This window comes from Mandrillus leucophaeus, unplaced genomic scaffold (genome assembly GCF_000951045.1).
Source record: "Mandrillus leucophaeus isolate KB7577 unplaced genomic scaffold, Mleu.le_1.0 Scaffold1052, whole genome shotgun sequence".
NCBI lineage: Eukaryota > Metazoa > Chordata > Mammalia > Primates > Cercopithecidae > Mandrillus > Mandrillus leucophaeus.
Genome location: NW_012098677.1, coordinates 71980 through 88818, shown reverse-complemented (window position 1 = coordinate 88818; position 16839 = coordinate 71980). Strand labels below are relative to the sequence as shown.

The 16839-nt window shown below is 54.6% G+C and overlaps 3 protein-coding genes across 8 annotated transcripts in view; 1 reads left to right on the top strand and 2 right to left on the bottom strand.

Annotated features, from left to right (window-relative positions):
• The first annotated feature begins 1938 nt into the window (after positions 1-1938).
• LOC105541062 (proprotein convertase subtilisin/kexin type 7-like) lies at positions 1939-6564 on the top strand. Its single transcript, XM_011981927.1, has 5 exons — positions 1939-2740; positions 3565-3659; positions 4473-4566; positions 4833-4950; positions 5274-6564. The coding sequence occupies exons 1-5, from the start codon at positions 2592-2594 to the stop codon at positions 5634-5636; spliced, it is 819 nt and encodes a 272-aa protein (XP_011837317.1). The 5' UTR covers positions 1939-2591; the 3' UTR covers positions 5637-6564.
• Positions 6565-6852: 288 nt separating this feature from the next.
• On the bottom strand, positions 6853-12464 carry TAGLN (transgelin). 4 transcript variants are annotated; one of them, XM_011981938.1, is made up of 5 exons: positions 12200-12464; positions 8460-8651; positions 8177-8354; positions 7774-7876; positions 6853-7442 (listed from the first exon to the last, which is right to left on the bottom strand). In XM_011981938.1, the coding sequence occupies exons 2-5, from the start codon at positions 8637-8639 to the stop codon at positions 7298-7300; spliced, it is 606 nt and encodes a 201-aa protein (XP_011837328.1). In that variant the 5' UTR covers positions 8640-8651; positions 12200-12464; the 3' UTR covers positions 6853-7297. The 4 variants fall into 4 exon arrangements, with proteins under 4 accessions (XP_011837328.1, XP_011837332.1, XP_011837341.1 ...); XM_011981942.1 differs by having other exon boundaries at positions 6854-7442; positions 11809-12308; XM_011981951.1 differs by lacking the exon at positions 12200-12464 and adding an exon at positions 9720-10381 and having other exon boundaries at positions 6854-7442.
• A 1720-nt stretch (positions 12465-14184) lies between these two features.
• SIDT2 (SID1 transmembrane family, member 2) overlaps positions 14185-16839 on the bottom strand; it is a 19088-nt gene continuing 16433 nt past the window's right edge. For 2 of the 3 annotated variants that reach the window (XM_011981969.1, XM_011981987.1), the window contains 2 exons: positions 15709-15822; positions 14185-15620 (listed from right to left, as the gene is read on the bottom strand). In XM_011981969.1, coding sequence (XP_011837359.1) covers positions 15558-15620; positions 15709-15822 — 177 coding nt within the window. In that variant the 3' untranslated portion in view covers positions 14185-15557. Of the gene's footprint in view, positions 15823-16839 lie in introns of all 3 variants that reach the window. The other variant, XM_011981978.1, reaches the window with a different exon arrangement.

The window sequence follows — 16839 nt, the reverse complement described above, 5'->3', positions numbered from 1 at the left end:
AAAATCCACAATGAACGTAACTAAACCATTCAAAAAGGAAGCAGCCTCCAATAAAGACACATCCAGAGTACGGCTGGAATGTGGGTGGCCAGCACAGCACGGATAAAGGTCTAGAGTTAAGGAGGTAGTAAAGCACTGTGAAGTTCTGACACTGGTGTCCTGGTGGATAATGGGAGGTGGCACTCTTCAGTGAGTGCAGTGAGAGGGGGACTGAGCAGAAGGTCAGTAAGGACAGGGACTAGGAAGGACAGAAAGTGGTGTCATAGAAAGCCTGGAGCCTTTCCTTTCCTCCTTCTCCCCAGTCTCTGTTACCCACACACAAGCCACCTCCCTAGAAAGAGGCGGTGGCATGTTAGCTGGTCTTCTGCCATCTGTCTCTTCCTGTCTCTAGTTCATCCTACCCAGAGCTATTAGAGTAGCCTTCTTTCAGTACTTTTTTTAAAAAAAAAACTCTGTCCTGGCTGGGCGCAGTGGCTCAAGCATGTAATCCCAGCACTTTGGGAGGCCGGGGGGTGGGTGCGGATCACAAGATTAGAGTTCAAGACCAGCCTGGCCAACACAGTGAAACCCCATCTCTACTAAAAATGCAAAAATTGGCTGGGCGTGGTGGCAGGTGCCTGTAATCCCAGCTACTCAAGAGGCTGAGGCAGAAGAATCGCTTGAACCCAGGAGGCAGAGGTTGCAGTGAGCCGAGATCACACCACTGCCCTCCAGCCTGGGTAACAGAGTTAGACTCCATCACAAAAAAACAAAAACCAAAACAAACAAACAAAAAACCAACTCTGTCCTTGCTCAGTCATCTATAATAGGTCTCAGTTGCTTATTTAAAATAAAAATCTTTAAAGCCCTTCCCATCCCATCCTAGGTTACCCAGCACCTACTTTCAGTACCTCTCTGAGCTGCTATGTCTGTAAAATGAAGGTATTGCACTCTGCATGGCATATTGGAATAATTTTTTTTTTTGAGACAGGATCTCACTCTGTTGCCCAGGCTAGTGTGTGTAGAGGCACAATCACGGTTCACTGCAGCCTCAACCTCCTCAACAAGTCATCCTCCTACCCTCAACCTCCTGAGTAGCTGGGACCACAGGTGCTTACCACTATATCCAGCTATTTTTTAAATTTTTAGTAGAGATGATGTCTCCCAGGGTGAAGCGATCCTCCTGCTTCAGCCTCCCAAAGTACTGGGATTACGGGAGTGAGCCACCATGCCTGGCCTGGAATAAATTAATGGAAGAAAGGGTGCTTTAAAAAAAATTGTCCTCATTGCAACCTAATTTCTTAATAGTCCCCAGTTGAGTCTTCCACTTCAGTAGATTTTTTTTTTTTAATAATTGTAGATTTACAGGAGGTTGCAAAGAAATGTACAAGGGAAGTCCCATGCACCCTTCTCCCAATCTTAATGTTTCACACAATTAAAGTATACTATCAAAACCAAGAAATAGACATTGGTACAACTCATAGTGCTTATTCAGTGTTCACCAGATATACATGCTGTCAATATTTGTGTTTGCGTGTGTGTAGCTGTATGCAATTTTATCACATGTAGCCTTGCATAACTACCACCACAAACAAGATCCAGTACAATTCCATTATCACAAGACTCCCTTGTGTTACCCCTTTCTGGCGACACCCATCCCCTCCCTGTATCCCTGGCCCTTGGCACCCATTTATCTTTTATTTATCTCTGCAGGTATGTTATTTCAATGAACGTCATGTAAATGGAATTGTGCACTATGCATCATTTTTCTTTTTCTTTCTTTCTTTTCTTTTTTTTTTTTTTTGAGAGAGAGTCTTGTTCTGTCACCCAGGCTGGAGTGTAGTGGCATGAGCATGGCTCACTGCAGCCTCCACCTCCCAGGCTCAAGCAATCCTCCCACTTAACCCTCCTGGGTACCTGGGACCACAGATGCACACCACCACACCCGGCTACATGCTTCTTTTGAGATTGTTTTTTTCACTCACATAATTTGCATGAAATTTATCCACCAGCATTTAAAAAAAATAATTGTGCATAGTCTTCAGTGAGATGTGTGCATTTTCACCCATTTTTGTTCACGCCTTTTCCACTGCCTACAATGCCCCCTATCAACCGTCTCTACCAATCTGTATTCATTTCCTTCAGCGCATCTCACTGCTGTGTGCTTAAAACCATCAGACTTATTTCTCTTCCCTTATCAATTATGTATGTTTCCCATACCATATCATTTTCCACTTGCAGGTAGAAGACAGGGACCACGCCTAAAGATAAGAATCTTTATATTCCCAGCATCTAGTACAGTGCCCGAAATGTAGGAGGTATCCAGTAAATAATTTTTTGGATGTATGAATGACTGAAGTTGCTCTACTGGATTCTTATATTGTGTCTTGGGTATGTGCTGTCTTCCCAACTAGACTCGAAGCTATGTTGTAAATTTGAGAGCAGCAACTCCATTCTATTTACTAGTATAGGCGAGGTCCCAGTTAGGGTTGCCGTAGACATTTGTATGTGGCTTCAGTGAGCGTGTGTCTTTGTGTACATGGGGGTGAAGTGAAGGCGTGGTTGTGGGCTGGTTTCCCAGCTGCCCAGCCTGACTTTCCACAGTCAGCAGGATGGACCTGGAGATGTCGGGGCTGAAGACCTTGGAGCATGTGGCAGTGACAGTTTCCATCACTCACCCCGGGCGCGGCAGCTTGGAACTGAAGTTGTTCTGCCCCAGCGGCATGATGTCCCTCGTCGGCGCCCCCTGCAGGATGGACTTGTAGGTACACCCGCCCGAGGCCTGAGCAACCTTTCCAGCAAGGGCCTTTCCAAGGAAAAGAAATGGGAGAAGTGGATCCTGGCACTGTCCTAAACTACTGTGGCACTGGCTATCCCTGGCGGCTGGAAGCCTTTCATCACATGCCTTCTTCAAGTGTTAGGCCCTGCACCTCACATACACGTTCTCTAATCCTTCTAAGAACCCTGTAGATTAGATTTTGTAACCTCTTTTTACAAATGAGGAAACTGGCCGGGTGTGGTGCCTCACACCGGTAATCCCAGCACTTAGGGAGGTCAAGGCAGGAGAATCACTTGAAGCCAGGAGTTCAAGACCAGCTTGGGCAACAAAGTGAGACCGTCTCTACAAAGAATTTAAAGATTAGCCGAGCGTGGTGGTATATGCCTATAGTCCCAGCTGCTCAGGAGACTGCGGTGGGAGGATCACTTGAGCCCAGGAAGTCAAGGCTGCAGTGAGCTGTGATCATGCCACTGCACTCCAGCTTGGGTAACAGAGTGAGACCCTGTCTCTAAAAAAAAAAAAAAAAGAGGAAACAAGTCATGGAGCTAGTAAGTGCCCAAGAGAATAAGAATAAACCTAGACCCATGGGATTCCAAGCCTGTGCACACTCCATGCTTGCTTTTTCCACCACACCACGTTAACACAAGTTCCTCCTTCCATGAGACCCCAGGGGCAAGGGGCACCTGAGAACCCCTGGGGGCACCCTCCCAAGTTTCCATGGCTACTACAGGGAGAAAATGTTGCTGGGGGAAGGTCAGCTCTCTGGCCCACGCCTTCCACCTGTTTCTGCTGTGTTCTTTCCTCAGGGATCCCAACGGCTTCAACGACTGGACCTTCTCCACTGTGCGATGCTGGGGGGAGAGAGCCCGAGGGACCTACAGGCTTGTCGTCAGGGATGTCGGTGAGCCTCGTGCCCTCGCACCAGGCCCTGCCTTTCCTGCTTGTTATCTGGTCCCTCTGCATCTCAGAGTGCCCACAGAAAGTGTCCCGTGTGCAATATATAGGGTTGCCATTGGACCAAGAGGGTTGATGCCAAGAGTGTGCCCCATCCGTGAAATGGGCATTGCTATCTGACACTGTTCATTTATACTGCCTCTCATATTCCCTGGAGGAGCGACCCACCCATTTTCCTAGAATAGCAACAAAAGTCCTTGTTGAAACCACATTTCAAGTCCTTTTACGTATAAGCATCCTTCGGCCAGCCCCGGTAGGCAGGTAAGGGCAGGACTCATTTCACCATTTTTTTTTTAAACTGGCCCAGAGGTTTGAGGTGACTTGTGGAAGGTCACCATAAGTGAAGGCCACAATGTCCATGAATTTTGAATCTCTTTAGTGTCAGCGTATAGACTGGAAATTGAGCTCAACCCTCCCATCCTGCAGTCAAGTTAGGTATTCACTAGATCAGTGGTTTTCAAAGCTTGCTTTAATTTGGTAGAAAGACATTTTCTCCAAGCAGAATCCCAGCTGAACCCCCAAAATATGGGAGAGAAAAGCAAGACTCTGCTTTGGAGTACAACCTTTCAACCTTTTCCATCCCTAGGGGCACCCAGTGAGGCCCTTCTGCAGATCCTGGGGTCAGTGGGACAGAGTGAGGCAGCTCTTAGAGCAGACCATGTGGCCTGAGCCCCTTTGGGTGGCAGGGTGGGCAGGGCCTCTGCTGTTTGGCATGGCTGACAGAGGGGCGTGGCTCACGAGCTGCCCCTTGCTGCCCTAGGGGATGAGTCATTCCAGGTCGGCATCCTCCGGCAATGGCAGCTGACCCTATATGGCTCTGTGTGGAGTTCAGTAGACATCAGGGACAGACAAAGGTGGGTAAAGCTGCATGTGTCAGATGGAAGGCCACTCACAGGGGAAGGGCCGCCTAGGGAGCCCATCGCCCTCTGAACCCCGGCTGTGTTTCCCAGCTCCAGCCTCAAGCCGGGAGATGGAGCCCTGGGCTGGGAACTTAGTCTGGGCCTCTGCTTTTTGCTGTGAGGCTTCCCTGTCTTCAGCTGTAAGAGGGGAAGATGGGTGAGGGCAGATGGTATAGGCACCACAGTCAGTGGGGCATCCTCATCTCTTTTCTTCTCCACAGCCTGCTAGAGAGTGCCATGAGTAGAAAACACCTGCATGATGACTTCACTCTGCCCTGCCCACCGGGGCTGAAAATTCCTGAGGAAGATGGTTACACCATCACCCCCAACACCCTCAAGGTACTAGGGCCAAGACTCAAGCTGCGGGTAGACGGGACTGTCCTGTCTTGGGAATGGAGTTCTTAGTGTGCTTCTCAGGGTGACCTGCGTGGCAAAGGACTGGGAAGACCTGGGTCCCAGCAGTGGTTTCATAGCATTGCTCCTACCCTGCTAGCCTAACTCTTATAGGACAGGTCTTGTTCGGGGGTGGGGAGGGGGAAGAGTTTGTGTGAAAAAGGCAGTCCCTAGAAGGAAAAAGACTTTCTGAGCTCATTGTCCTGGGCTGAGAAAGCTTGTAGGTTTCGGGAAACAGTGCCTCACGTAGGTGCTTGCCTCGACCCCAGACCCTGGTGCTGGTAGGCTGTTTCACCGTCTTCTGGACCGTTTACTACATGCTGGAAGTATATTTGAGCCAGAGGAATGTGGCTTCCAACCAAGTTTGTAGGAGTGGACCCTGCCACTGGCCCCATCGGAGCCGGAAAGCCAAGGAGGAAGGGACAGAGCTAGAATCAGTGCCACTTTGCAGCAGCAAGGATCCAGACGAAGTGGAAACAGAGAGCAGGGGCCTTTCCGCCACCTCTGACCTCCTTGTCCCAGACCTGCTGGAGCAAGGGGACTGGAGCCTGTCTCAGAACAAGAGCACCCTGGACTGCCCTCATCAGCACCGAGACGACCTACTGCACGGGAAGGAGGAGCAGATCTGCTGACCTCAGGGCCTGACAGTGTGGGACAGGCTCTTCTTTCCCAAAATTAGGGAGCTCTTGAGAGAAAGCAGCCCTGATGCTTACATGTGGAATCTGAGGCATCCTCTGACTCCACTCAAAGAGGGTGAGGGCCTTCTTAAGATACAAATGGCAGAGGATTGCTGCCAGAGAAGTCTGGTCAGAGCCACAGGGTCTTCCTCCAGCCAAACGGGAACTTTCGGTGAGAAGGTGTTGGACAGGGGATTGGTGCCCCCTTTGGGTTGGCCTCCATCCTCATCTCTCTTGGGCCAAGCCGGTTGCCTAGGTTCCCCACACATGGGGGACCCCCACCCACGCATGAGTTAAGAAGATGCCTGCCATAGCCAGGAGCGCATCTCAATGGAAACGTCACTGGGGTCACTTGGGAAGAGGACTTTGGGGTAGAGGCTGGGAGGAGCCCCTGGACATGCCTGTCCTGAAAGCGGCTACCTCCATCATCCATTCCCAAGATGCCTGATCAGAAGCCAACCTTGAATGAACCCCTGGCTCCTTCACCTCCGCCCCCACGATTGGTATGATGCTGCTGGCACAGCTGGGATACACACGGCTCCCCCAGGCCTGAGCTGCTTCACTAGGGAATCCTGCGGCAGGACTGCAGAGCAGATGGCAGACGCGCGTGTTGGAGGAGAGAGCCTTGGGAGCCACTGCCACTCCAGTCCTGCCACCACCCTGTCTTCCTCTGCAAGTGCTCAGGGAAATGGCCTTCCTGCCGGAGGCCAACTATCTGCCTGACAGGCTGTGACTCTTCTCTCAACCTTGGCCTTCTCCCCTCTTCTGAGCTAGTTGGTTGAATTTTTTTTTAATGCTTAAGATTTGTTTTTCTCTTCTCACAGCAACATTTTCTTGAATTTTTTTCTGCACAGCTTTTCCAAAATAAAAACCTTCCAAACAATTCTGCCACTTGCAATCTCTCCTTTCCTCTGTCTCCCCAAAATCGCTGCACACTGCTGAGTGGCTCCTTTTTCCCTTCGGTCCCCGAGATTTTTCCCTTCGGTCTCCTGTTCTTCTACGGCCTGTTTCCTCTGAGAGAATCTGACCCTCCCAGAATCTTGGCACATGAAGGGTCCTTCAGAGGACGGCAGCCAGGAACACATACAAGCCTGAGATGCCTGCCTGTCCCCTGCTCAGATCTGGAACCCTAACAGAAGTGACCAGAGCAAATCAAACTCTGCCAGCCAGGCCTGAGAAAAGATTGATGTATTTTTTTTTTTTTTTTTTTTTTTTTGAGTTCCAACCCCAAAAATATTCCAGGAAAAGATAGGGGGCAGGCTGGGCTGGTTCTTCTTCAATGGGCTTTTGCCGCCAAGGAGGACAGTGGACTTAGCCCACATCCAGGCTACCCCTAGCCCGCTTCTCCCCTGCTTAGCCCAGGGAGGAGACAGTAGAGGTGGTGGGGGCAGCCAGGAGGGAGGGGCCAAGGCAGTGATGCTTTCGGGTAAGAAGTTGGGCTGAGGCTGGGGACACAGGGAGGAGCTGCCCATGTGCAGTTACCGTTGCTCAGTGACAGAGCCTCAAAGCTTGGCCAGGGCTGAAGGTACCACACAGGTGTGGGTGAGGCAGGCTAAGCGGGATGGCTGTAGCCAGGGAGCTGGGGAGGGCAGGGCTCAGGGCTGGCCCTCTCCCCTCTAACTGATGATCTGCCGAGGTCGTCCGTAGCCTGTCATGCCGGCCTGGGAGGCCCCTCTGTTGGTGCCCATCTGAAGGCCAATGACATGCTTTCCCTCCTGCAGCTGGCTCTCTGTGAATTCCCTCTTATGCTCCTGCGCTTTCCTAGAAAAGGAGGAACCAGGATAAAGACTTGCTAGAACTGTGTGTTTTCCACCTGTTTTCTGATCCCTCTTGTTAGGTCCTAGCCCGATCCCATTGCCTTCCTGTTTCATGTTTTTTCCCTAATCTAGCTTGCCTCATAGGCTAGGGAGACTGAGCGCAGGAGGGTGGAAAGGGAGGGGTCAAGGAGTATTAAGGACCCGTTATTCCCGATCTCAGACCCCCACTTCATCCCTTCTTGGCTATCTGCTTCCCCTAATCCTTCCCACAAGCTCCTTAGCACAAGCTGTCTCCCACCCCATGTGGAGACACAAGCTCCCTGGGGGCCACATACTTCATAAACCAGTTGGGATCTCCACGGTAGTGCCCATCATTCTTGGTGACTGCCAAGCTGCCCAAAGCCATTAGGGTCCTCTGCACTGCTGCCATGTCTTTGCCTGTGAGAAGACAGGAGAGAGGAGACGAATATCAAGAACGTATAAACAAGACTCCAAGCCAGGGCCTGCCCCCGTCTCTCACAAAAAAATGGCCAAACCAGGGGCAAGAGCTGTCCCCAATTCAAGGGAGGCCTCTCAGTGGGCCCTGTGAGCGTGGCGTGTTATTCTCGGCATATCCCATCCCTGCTGTGTGCAGGCGAGCACACCCCTAGTTGTGGCATATTCTGGTCATCCCCTCTCTCTGCCCCAGCACCCTGTCCTCCTGCCCACCTCCTCCCCCAGCCCTTTCTTCCTCTCTACCTTCAAAGAGATCAACAGTCTGGAACATGTCAGTCTTGATGACCCCATAGTCCTCAGCCGCCTTCAGGAACTGAGCCACCTGCTCCATCTGCTTGAAGACCATGGAGGGCGGGTTCTCAGGCACCTTCACCGGCTTGGAGCCATCAGGGTACAGGCTGTTCACCAGCTTGCTCAGAATCTGCCAGGCATAGGGCATAGGACGCAGCTTAGCACTCAGCTCAGGGATTGGTCCAGGACTCACAAGGTGGCACACCCTAGCCCCCCAGCCCAGGGTGCCACTCACCACGCCATTCTTTAGCCAGACCTGGAAGCCCAAGCGCCCACGGTCTGGGCGGCCCACATCAGGGCCGCACTGCACTATGATCCACTCCACCAGCCGCTCCTCCAGCTCCTCGTCGTACTTCTTCTCGATTTTGGACTGCACTTCGCGGCTCATGCCATAGGAAGGACCCTTGTTGGCCATGTTTGGGGAGAGCTAAAGCAGGCCAGGGTGGAGGAGGGAAGGGCAGAGGGTCAGAGGATCAGGGAGCAGCTCTGCTTTCACCTGTGCCAGGCGGCCTTCTAGCTCTGTGCAGGGTACCCAGCCATCCTAGACACTTGTCACAGCACTGCCCATTCAGGCCAGGCTCAGCCCCTAGTCCAGACACCTCTCTGAACTTGAACACCAGGAAACAGGATACCAGGTCTTTGGAGGTCTAGAGCAGGGGTCAGTAAACTGTTTTTGTAAAGGACAAGACAGAACATAGTTTAGGCTTTGCAGGCCATGTGGTCTCTGCTGTTGCAGTGGGAAAGCAGCCATAGACAATATGTAACAAATGAACATGGCTTTGTTCCAATAAAACTTTATTTACAAAAGCAGACAGCAGGCTGGATTTGGCCCATGAGCTGTAGTTTGACAACCCTTGGTCTAGAACATTCTTTGCCAAGACCAGCCACAGAGCCACTGGAGATATCTTCCAGAAGCCACATTGCCCGCACAGAATACAGCCAGCTGGGGCGTTTGTCCAGCAGCAGGTGTGAGGGTTTACTGCCTCTGCCTCGAGGAACCATCACCTCCCACTCTCACCCAGAAGCTGGCCCTGGCCTGGAAGCCGGAACTCCAGAACTGCAGCTCTTTTCAGGTCAGCTCAGCTTCTGGTCTGCAGCTGAAGAGACTAAAACTTGCCCACCCCAGGCAAGGGCTAGGAAGCCACCAAAGCCCAAGAGCTCTTGGCAAAGAAGCTGCATTTCCTCAGAGGAACCAGAGACACCTGGTCTACCCATCGACTTCCCCTCATGCCCTTATGGTCTCATAAGGCTACCCTTAAGGAGTAGCCTGAGTAACCAAGAAGTCAGAGTCCCCCAGGGATCTTCCAGAGCCAAGAGTCTGCCTGCCAGGGAATGGGAAGCCCGGCCCCATCCAGCAACTGCCACCCTGAGGGCCTGGGCCTGGCACTGCTCAGGAGTCCCACTCATGGAGAGGGGTGGCAGCAGGAGCAGGCCAGGCAGGTAGGTCCCTGGGCAGATGGATGGGGGTGGCTGGGAACAGGAACAGGAACCTGACTTGGCCACTAATGTCACCCTAGGGTGCTGTGCCTTCTCTCCAGTGTTTGTCTGAAGAGACTTCCAAAAGAGGCACCAAAGGAAGCCGAACCCATCTCCTGGCCTCAGAGGGTCAGAGGTTGGGAGGGACACACTGGTCTGAGGATGGAGGCAAGAGCACGCTCTCCCGGCCCCCTCTCTGGTGAGACCCCTCCTCACCAGCACCCCACCTGCGGGAAGCAGAGCGAACACTATCACACCCCAGCGGTCCCAGGCCAGCTGCCCAGCCCAGTGCCCTGCCCTTCCTTTCCCAGGGCTGACAGCCTTTCTGGGCTCGAGTTCCTCATCCGTGAAGTGGGGGTTATGTTATCGACCTCAGAGGGCTGTGAAAATGGGACGGTGTCTGTGAACTCCCTCACATATTGCCCAGCCCTTAGCAGAGCTCCTCGAAATGTCAGTTCTTTGCTGCCCAGAGCCAGGCTCCTGGTAATGACCAGGGAGAGAGCCTGCTTTTGACCAAGGAGTGAAAAACTGACCTAGAAATGTCAGTTCCTTGCTGCCCGCTCCAGCCTCCACCCCTTTCTCACCATCATTCCCTGAGCACGCAGCAGCGTTCACATGGACTCATCGAAGCGCCTGCCATTGGGCATCCCTCTCCTCCTTGCATCTATTTCCTTATGTGTAAAGTGGGGACAGGACCACCGCTGAGGACCCAGTTCTCTGAGCACTGGGGATGAGGTGGGCTTCTGGCCCAGCCAGCCCTCTCCCTGCCAGTGATGCCAGAGACCCCAGAGACAGTGCTCTGTTCCACTGTTCAGCTACAAACAGCCAATCCCTCCTTTCACCCTAAGTGTCCCAGCCCCGCTCCCCAAACACCCCAGGACTCCTGCACAAAGAACTGTGGTCCAAACCCCCAAGCCAGCTGGGACCAGGTGATTTCGGTAGCCCTGCATCCTGGCCTCCATCCATCCCAGCCTGTCTCAGCTTTTGCATCACCATCCCAGACAGGCACCCACCTTCTGTCCCTGGCCCTGCTTCTGCCCCCCACTCCACCTGCCCTCATGCCTGCCTTCCCCTCCCGCACCCCTGCTGGGCTCCTGAGGAACCGGATGGAAAGAGTGTGTGTCCCCTACCCCCAGCTTCCAGTCTCAGGAGGATCAGAACAGACAGTACAGGTCAAAGCAGCAAGGCTAAGGGTGGCAGGTACACAACACTGCAGCCCCCAGATCTAGAGATAAGATTTGGATTTTGGTCAGAGGGAGGATGAAGCACACACCACCCCCACTCCCACCCAGCACCACCATCCTTCCCCTTCCTCCTCCTGGGTCAGGGTCTGAAGGTGGAGAATCCCCAGAAACCCTTTAGAGTCCTCTGATGAAGCCTCCCCAGACCCACCTTCGAGCCAGTGGGGAGGGGAGAGGAGGATGACTATGGGGCAGCCCACCCAGGGGCATCTCAAGACACTCCCAGGACAGCATGGACAGGCCTGGACCCTCCTGCCCTGTGGCTCCTGCCAGGGCCCCTCCCCTGAGCTGAGGTGAAAGTGGGCAGTGGAGAAAGAAAGTCCGGGGCAAACGGGCAGGTGCCACCCCCTACCAGCAGAAGCCCAGAAACGCGAGTAGAACCAGGGGACCCTGCAGGGCTGCTGTGCCCCTTCTCTCTTCCCAAATAGGAGTGAGCACATCGGGACCTCTGAGAGGGCAGGAGGGTGGCTCCTCTCCACTCCACAGACAAACAGAGTGGCCCGGGTACATAAATGCGCGCCATCCTCACTGCTACCTTTGGAATAGTACCTCGAAAGGAAACTACGCTTTGGAGGAGACCAAGGGTCCCAGGCCTGCCCTGTCCATCACTCCGAAGCTCCTCCTTGGCAGTACCCGCCCCCACCCCTCTGCTACAGTGCGGGTGACCTCCCACTGTCAGACAGTGGAAGGGGCTGCTTGTCGGAAGGACAGGCCTCCCATCTCCACACTCTGCTGCCCCAGACTGTGGAATACAAGAGTTCTGTGGCCCTTCACATTGTCGCAGGGCTATCGCTGCTGCTCAGGCCCTGGGGACCCGCCAGAGTGGGACACCGTGCTCCAACACAGGTGCATTCACCCACTCCTCACCTCCTTGGAGGTTCTAGAGGGGCGACAGACAGCAGAGCCTTGGCCTAACCAGCCAGCGCCTGCAGCCTTACGCACACCCTGTGGATGCGGCTGACTGAGATGGGGAGCCTCCCTCTCACCCCGGTGGTTTCCACCATCAATTCCTCTGCACCAGCCAAGTCATCCCAGGCATTACAATGAGCCCAGGGCTGCCCAGTCTGAGAGAGATCCAGGACACTAGCGATCCAGCCCACTCTGCCTGGAGCTTGGGCCCCCACGCAGACTGAGAGGTGAGTTTTTCCCCAGCCAGGAGCTGGCGCCTGGGACCTCAGGAGAGCCTGCCTGAAATGCACCCACTGTTCCTGTCCATCTCCAGCCCAACTTCCCTCCAAGCCCCAGCCAGTGCACTCACAGGGCTTCCTCAGGGCTCGCAGAAAGGAGTGAAGACTTGTGTCTGGGCTTGGACAGACAGGATGGGGCGCTGGCTGGGTGAGGGGTTTAAAGGGCTGCCGCTGTGGTGATGTCAGCCTCCCCCGCTGGCTTGCTCCTCGGCCCCCTCCCTGCTGGAGGAAGCCGGCTCCCCTCCCCACCCCCGGCTCCCCCAGTGACTCCACACAGGCTCCATATTTGGGGAAAGACACCAAGTTGGAGCAGTCTACCGGGGCTGCCGAGACATTCTCTGCATGCTTTGGAGATGGAGCGGGCCAGGGCGGGGCATGCTGCCGGCGGGGAGCCGGCCCGGGAAAAGCCTTTTATGGACAGGACCCTGCCCGGACTTACGGCTGCTCCTACTTCACTGCTTTCTGGCCCCGAGTTTGAGAAGAGGGGGAGTTCAATAGAGTCTGGGTGGAGAAAGGGGCAAGGGGCTGGGGAGCCGGGGATCCCAGGGGTTTGTGGGGACAAACCAGCCCCCCTCTCCTCCTGGGGCTTTTAGCTCTGATGGGACATGGATCCAACCTTTCCTGAGGACCTACTCCACACCAGGCCCTCTGCAGTGCTCTCAGTGAATACTCACAGCTACATTGTGAGGATGTAATTACATCCCCATTTTACAGATGAGGAAACTGAGGCCCCGAGTGCATCTTCCTCAAGGCCACATGGTGAATGGTGAGTGGCAGATCCTGCGCACCTCTGCCGACTCCCATGGGTGCAGGAGAGGTGGTCAGACCCACCCTTTCAATTGTACCACACTGCCCAGGTTGAGAAGAGCTTTCAGTTCAGGTAGGTCTTGAGTTACATGCTTTAGGCTGGGATTTGAGGGTTCGGCAGAAGCTGTGTCCAACTCTGGTCCCCATCCAGTGGGCAGTGTCAATAAGAGGGTCTCTAAGGCCTGGCAGGGCCTGAGACACTAACGCAGGAACAGGAGACTCAGGAGGCTGGTATCCCTTCCTCCCTTTAGTAACAGTCCCTACCAGCCTGGAAAACAGACCAGCCTCTGTCCCTCCACGGAGATGACCCACTCCCATCTTGCTTGTACCTGGCTTCAGGGATCCTGGGGAGAGACAGGAGGTTAAAAAAGGTGAGACTAACAGTGGGGTCCCTGGACTGCCTGCTGTGGCACTCCCCTGCAAGGGCACCTGGTAGGGAGGACCTAACACTGTCCGCTACACACACGCCACCACACCTGGCACCACCCCAAGCCAAACAAGGCCCTAGGAGGGGGCTGCCAGGCCTGGCAGAGGAGAGACCCACCTCTGCAGTTCTGCCCACTGCAGCCAGACGCGCTCGAGCCCAGGGGAGGCACAGCCATAGCACCTCCCAGTGGCGCCTGTGGGAAGAGCAGGAAGAGGAGCGGGGCCCCAGCAAGGGGAAAAAGCCCACTCCTCCATCCCTGACGCCGCAGACCTCTGGTTGTGTTCTGAATTCACCAAACTCCTTGGCCTCCAAATCGTGTCCTCCTTAGCTGACTGAAGTCTCAATGAACCTTTCAGGGACATATCAAAACTCCCTCCTCTTGGAACCTGCCCAGCTTCCATCACCCTCCTGCCTCAGCCTGCTTGCTCAGCAGATTACAAACGCCCCATCAGGGAGCACTGCCTGGGCCTGTGGCCTGGTGAGCTGGGGGGCACTCGGGTCAGAGGTGAAGCGAGCCTCAGTCTGGTGGGCGGGGCCAGGTGGGCAGAGACTGCTGTTCCTGGGGAGGTAAGGACGGGTGTCTGGGGGGATGGCGTGGGAAAGGCTTTTTCAGTAACCAGCCTCTATCCAGCACAGTGCCCCGGTAAGTGTTTACTTAATTAATGCTGTTGCTGGAGAGACAGGAAAAATGGGAGAATCAAGGAACTGCAGTTCCCAGTAGGGCCATGGCTTGAAGGAAGGGGAGATGGAGGCCCTTCGCCTCTCCCCTCATCCTCAACAGCTCCACCCAGAGAGGGAGTGCAAACAAGGGGGCCAACAGCCGAGTCTGGTTGTTTATTGAATGCAAACTCATTCATAGAAAACGGAAATGCAACCATAGAATGGAAACGCTCTGAGAAAAGATCCAGACCCACTTCATCTCCCAGCCCACGCAGAGCTATAAAAACAAGTTGGGGAGAATAAAACACATTCCCATCCCCAAGGCAGAGGCCCCACCTGAGCTCCCCCATCCTTGGCATCTGGAGCGGACCAGGTGGGACGAAGGGGCTCCAAGGACCAGGGTGGCCAGGGCGCCCAGAGCTGGGGCAACTCAGTGTAAACTCCAAGGTTTCGTAGGCATGTGTGTGCGTGACTAACAGAACTTGGCTGAAGACTGGACGGAAACTCAGAAGCCAGCCCTGGGTCCTAGAACGAGGCTAGGACTGAGCACGTACAGGGAAACAGCGCATCCCTTCCTGAAGCCCCTTTCTAAGGCAGGCACTGGGGCGCCCGCGGCTGTGGAGGCGGCACGAGCTGAACTCTGTACCGTCCCTCCTTTGCCTCTGGACATTCTTGGGCAGCGTCAATGGCACTGGAAGGCCCCCAGCTGGGGCTTGGCAGGACTAAGGGCCTGGAAAGAAGGAAGGGAAGAGGTGAGGTGCTTCTCCCTCCAGTCCTGGTGCTGGCATCAGTCTGGGGGCTGATGGGACGAGGAGGTGACCTCTGAACTCAGCCTCTTGAATCAGAAGGCTGTTCTCAAATTGGGCTGACCGCATTGCTAAAGAGCCAGCCCTGAGCACAGGTCAGAGGGAAGACAGTACTCACCGCCCCGGGCCCCTTGCAGGCCTTAGCACCAAAAGTCTGGCACCAGCTGGCCAACCCCCAAAATCTCATACCCCCATCCATCCTGGCTGACTGGAATGGGCAGTGATGACAGCCAGGGACAGCCCCAAAGAGAACTGGGGCCCTGATACAGGACAGAGATTCAGGCCCCAGACTAGGCCCTGAAGCGGGAGTATGGGAGGAAAAAGGGGCCTTAGGTCCCAGGCTGGGGCATTGTGGGGAGGAGGACGGGCAAAATGCAAGGCATGAAATGGGGAGGGTGTTCCTTCCATCCTTCCTCTTGCAGAGGGACAAATGGAGAGCCAAAGGACGGGGGCCCATGGAAGGCCCCAACACTGAGAAGAAAGCAGCAATTTGGCCAATGTCCGGGGGTTCCAGGGGAGCAGGCCTCCTCCTTGGCAGAGGACAGCTGCAAGGCTCCATGCCACCCCATGACTGTCCCAGGCCAAGCCTAGGCTAGACCTGGCTGTCCTGCTGCCATCCAGTGCTGGGCAGCGGTGCTGGGACTCATCGCCACAGCACGACAGAGTGCCCGGTCTGTGACATAAAGGGGCTCAGGGCCCCCTGAGGTGAAGCGAAGGGCCCAGCTCCTGCTAGAAGACATAGATCTTGTCCCGCTGCACAGTGTCCAGGTCGTCATCCAGTGTCAGCAACACCTGGGGGGTGGACGCCAGATCAGCCACAGAGAAGGAGGCAGCTGCTACCTTCACGCACCCACCCGGCTTGGCCGAGAGGCCCGCTTACCAGGAAGGACCCGAACATGGCGATGGAGGAGAGGAAGTGCCAGATGTCGTGGTCGTCAAAGAAGTCGAGGAGGATGCAGTCCCGGTTGTGCTCCCTTGACTCCGCAGGGGTTTTCTTGGGGAGCAACAAGAAAAACTGCCGAGTGACCCTGCTCTGCCAGGGCCAGGGCCAGACCCATCTGCCATCTTGCTCCTGGGCACCCCTCTCTCCAGCCCCAGGCAGGACAGCAGCAATTCTGACCTGTCCCTTGTCCCCACCCCTTCCCGATCTAAGAAATGGCCTTTGGTTACAAACTTCTCCCTGAGTTCACTGGCTTCTCTTCCCCTTTCTTTCACTCTTCCCCTCCTTCCTTCTGATTCTCTTTCCTTGATCTAAGAGCACAGGGTTGCAACAACCTTGAAGGCCTTCAGCTGAGGATGGCAGAAGGCTTCTCACCCACTTCCCGGCCTTGGACTCCGCCCCTGCTCTCATCTTTCTGCAGGTTCATTGGTTTTTCCAAAGCACTACTGTCAGGTCACACCCCTGCTCTGGGACAGTAGCCATAACCTGTGGCACTCACAGTCTTCCCTGCTCTACCCATAAGCTCTATCCCATAAGCTCATCCAGGCCGTGTCTGTCTGTGCTACATGCCGAGGCCACAGACATCACCAAGACCTGCCCCACCCTCACAGTCGGCTTGGCTCCCAGATGAGTGCATTCACTGACCTCCAAATCTGCCCCGTATCATTACTACTAAGGTCAGAGCAGGTCTGGGCCATGGGGCTCTTCCCCATTTCTCAAACCTGGTTTTTTTTTTTTTTTGAGACAGAGTCTCGCTCTGTCGCCAGGCTGGAGTGCAGTGGAGAGATCTCGGCTCACTGCAACCTCCACCTCCCAGGTTCAAGCAATTCTCCTGCCTCTGCCTCCCGAGTAGCTGGGATTACAGGCACTCACCATCACGCCCAGCTAATTTTTGTATTTTTACTAGAGATGGGGTTTCACCATGTAGGCCAGGATGGTCTCGATCTCTTGACCTCGTGATCTGCCCACCTCAGCCTCCCAAAGTGCTGGGATTACAGGCGTGAGCCACTGTACCCAGCCCCCCTCACCCAGGACTTTTATAGCCCAGAACAAGGCCCACTTCTTCCAGGA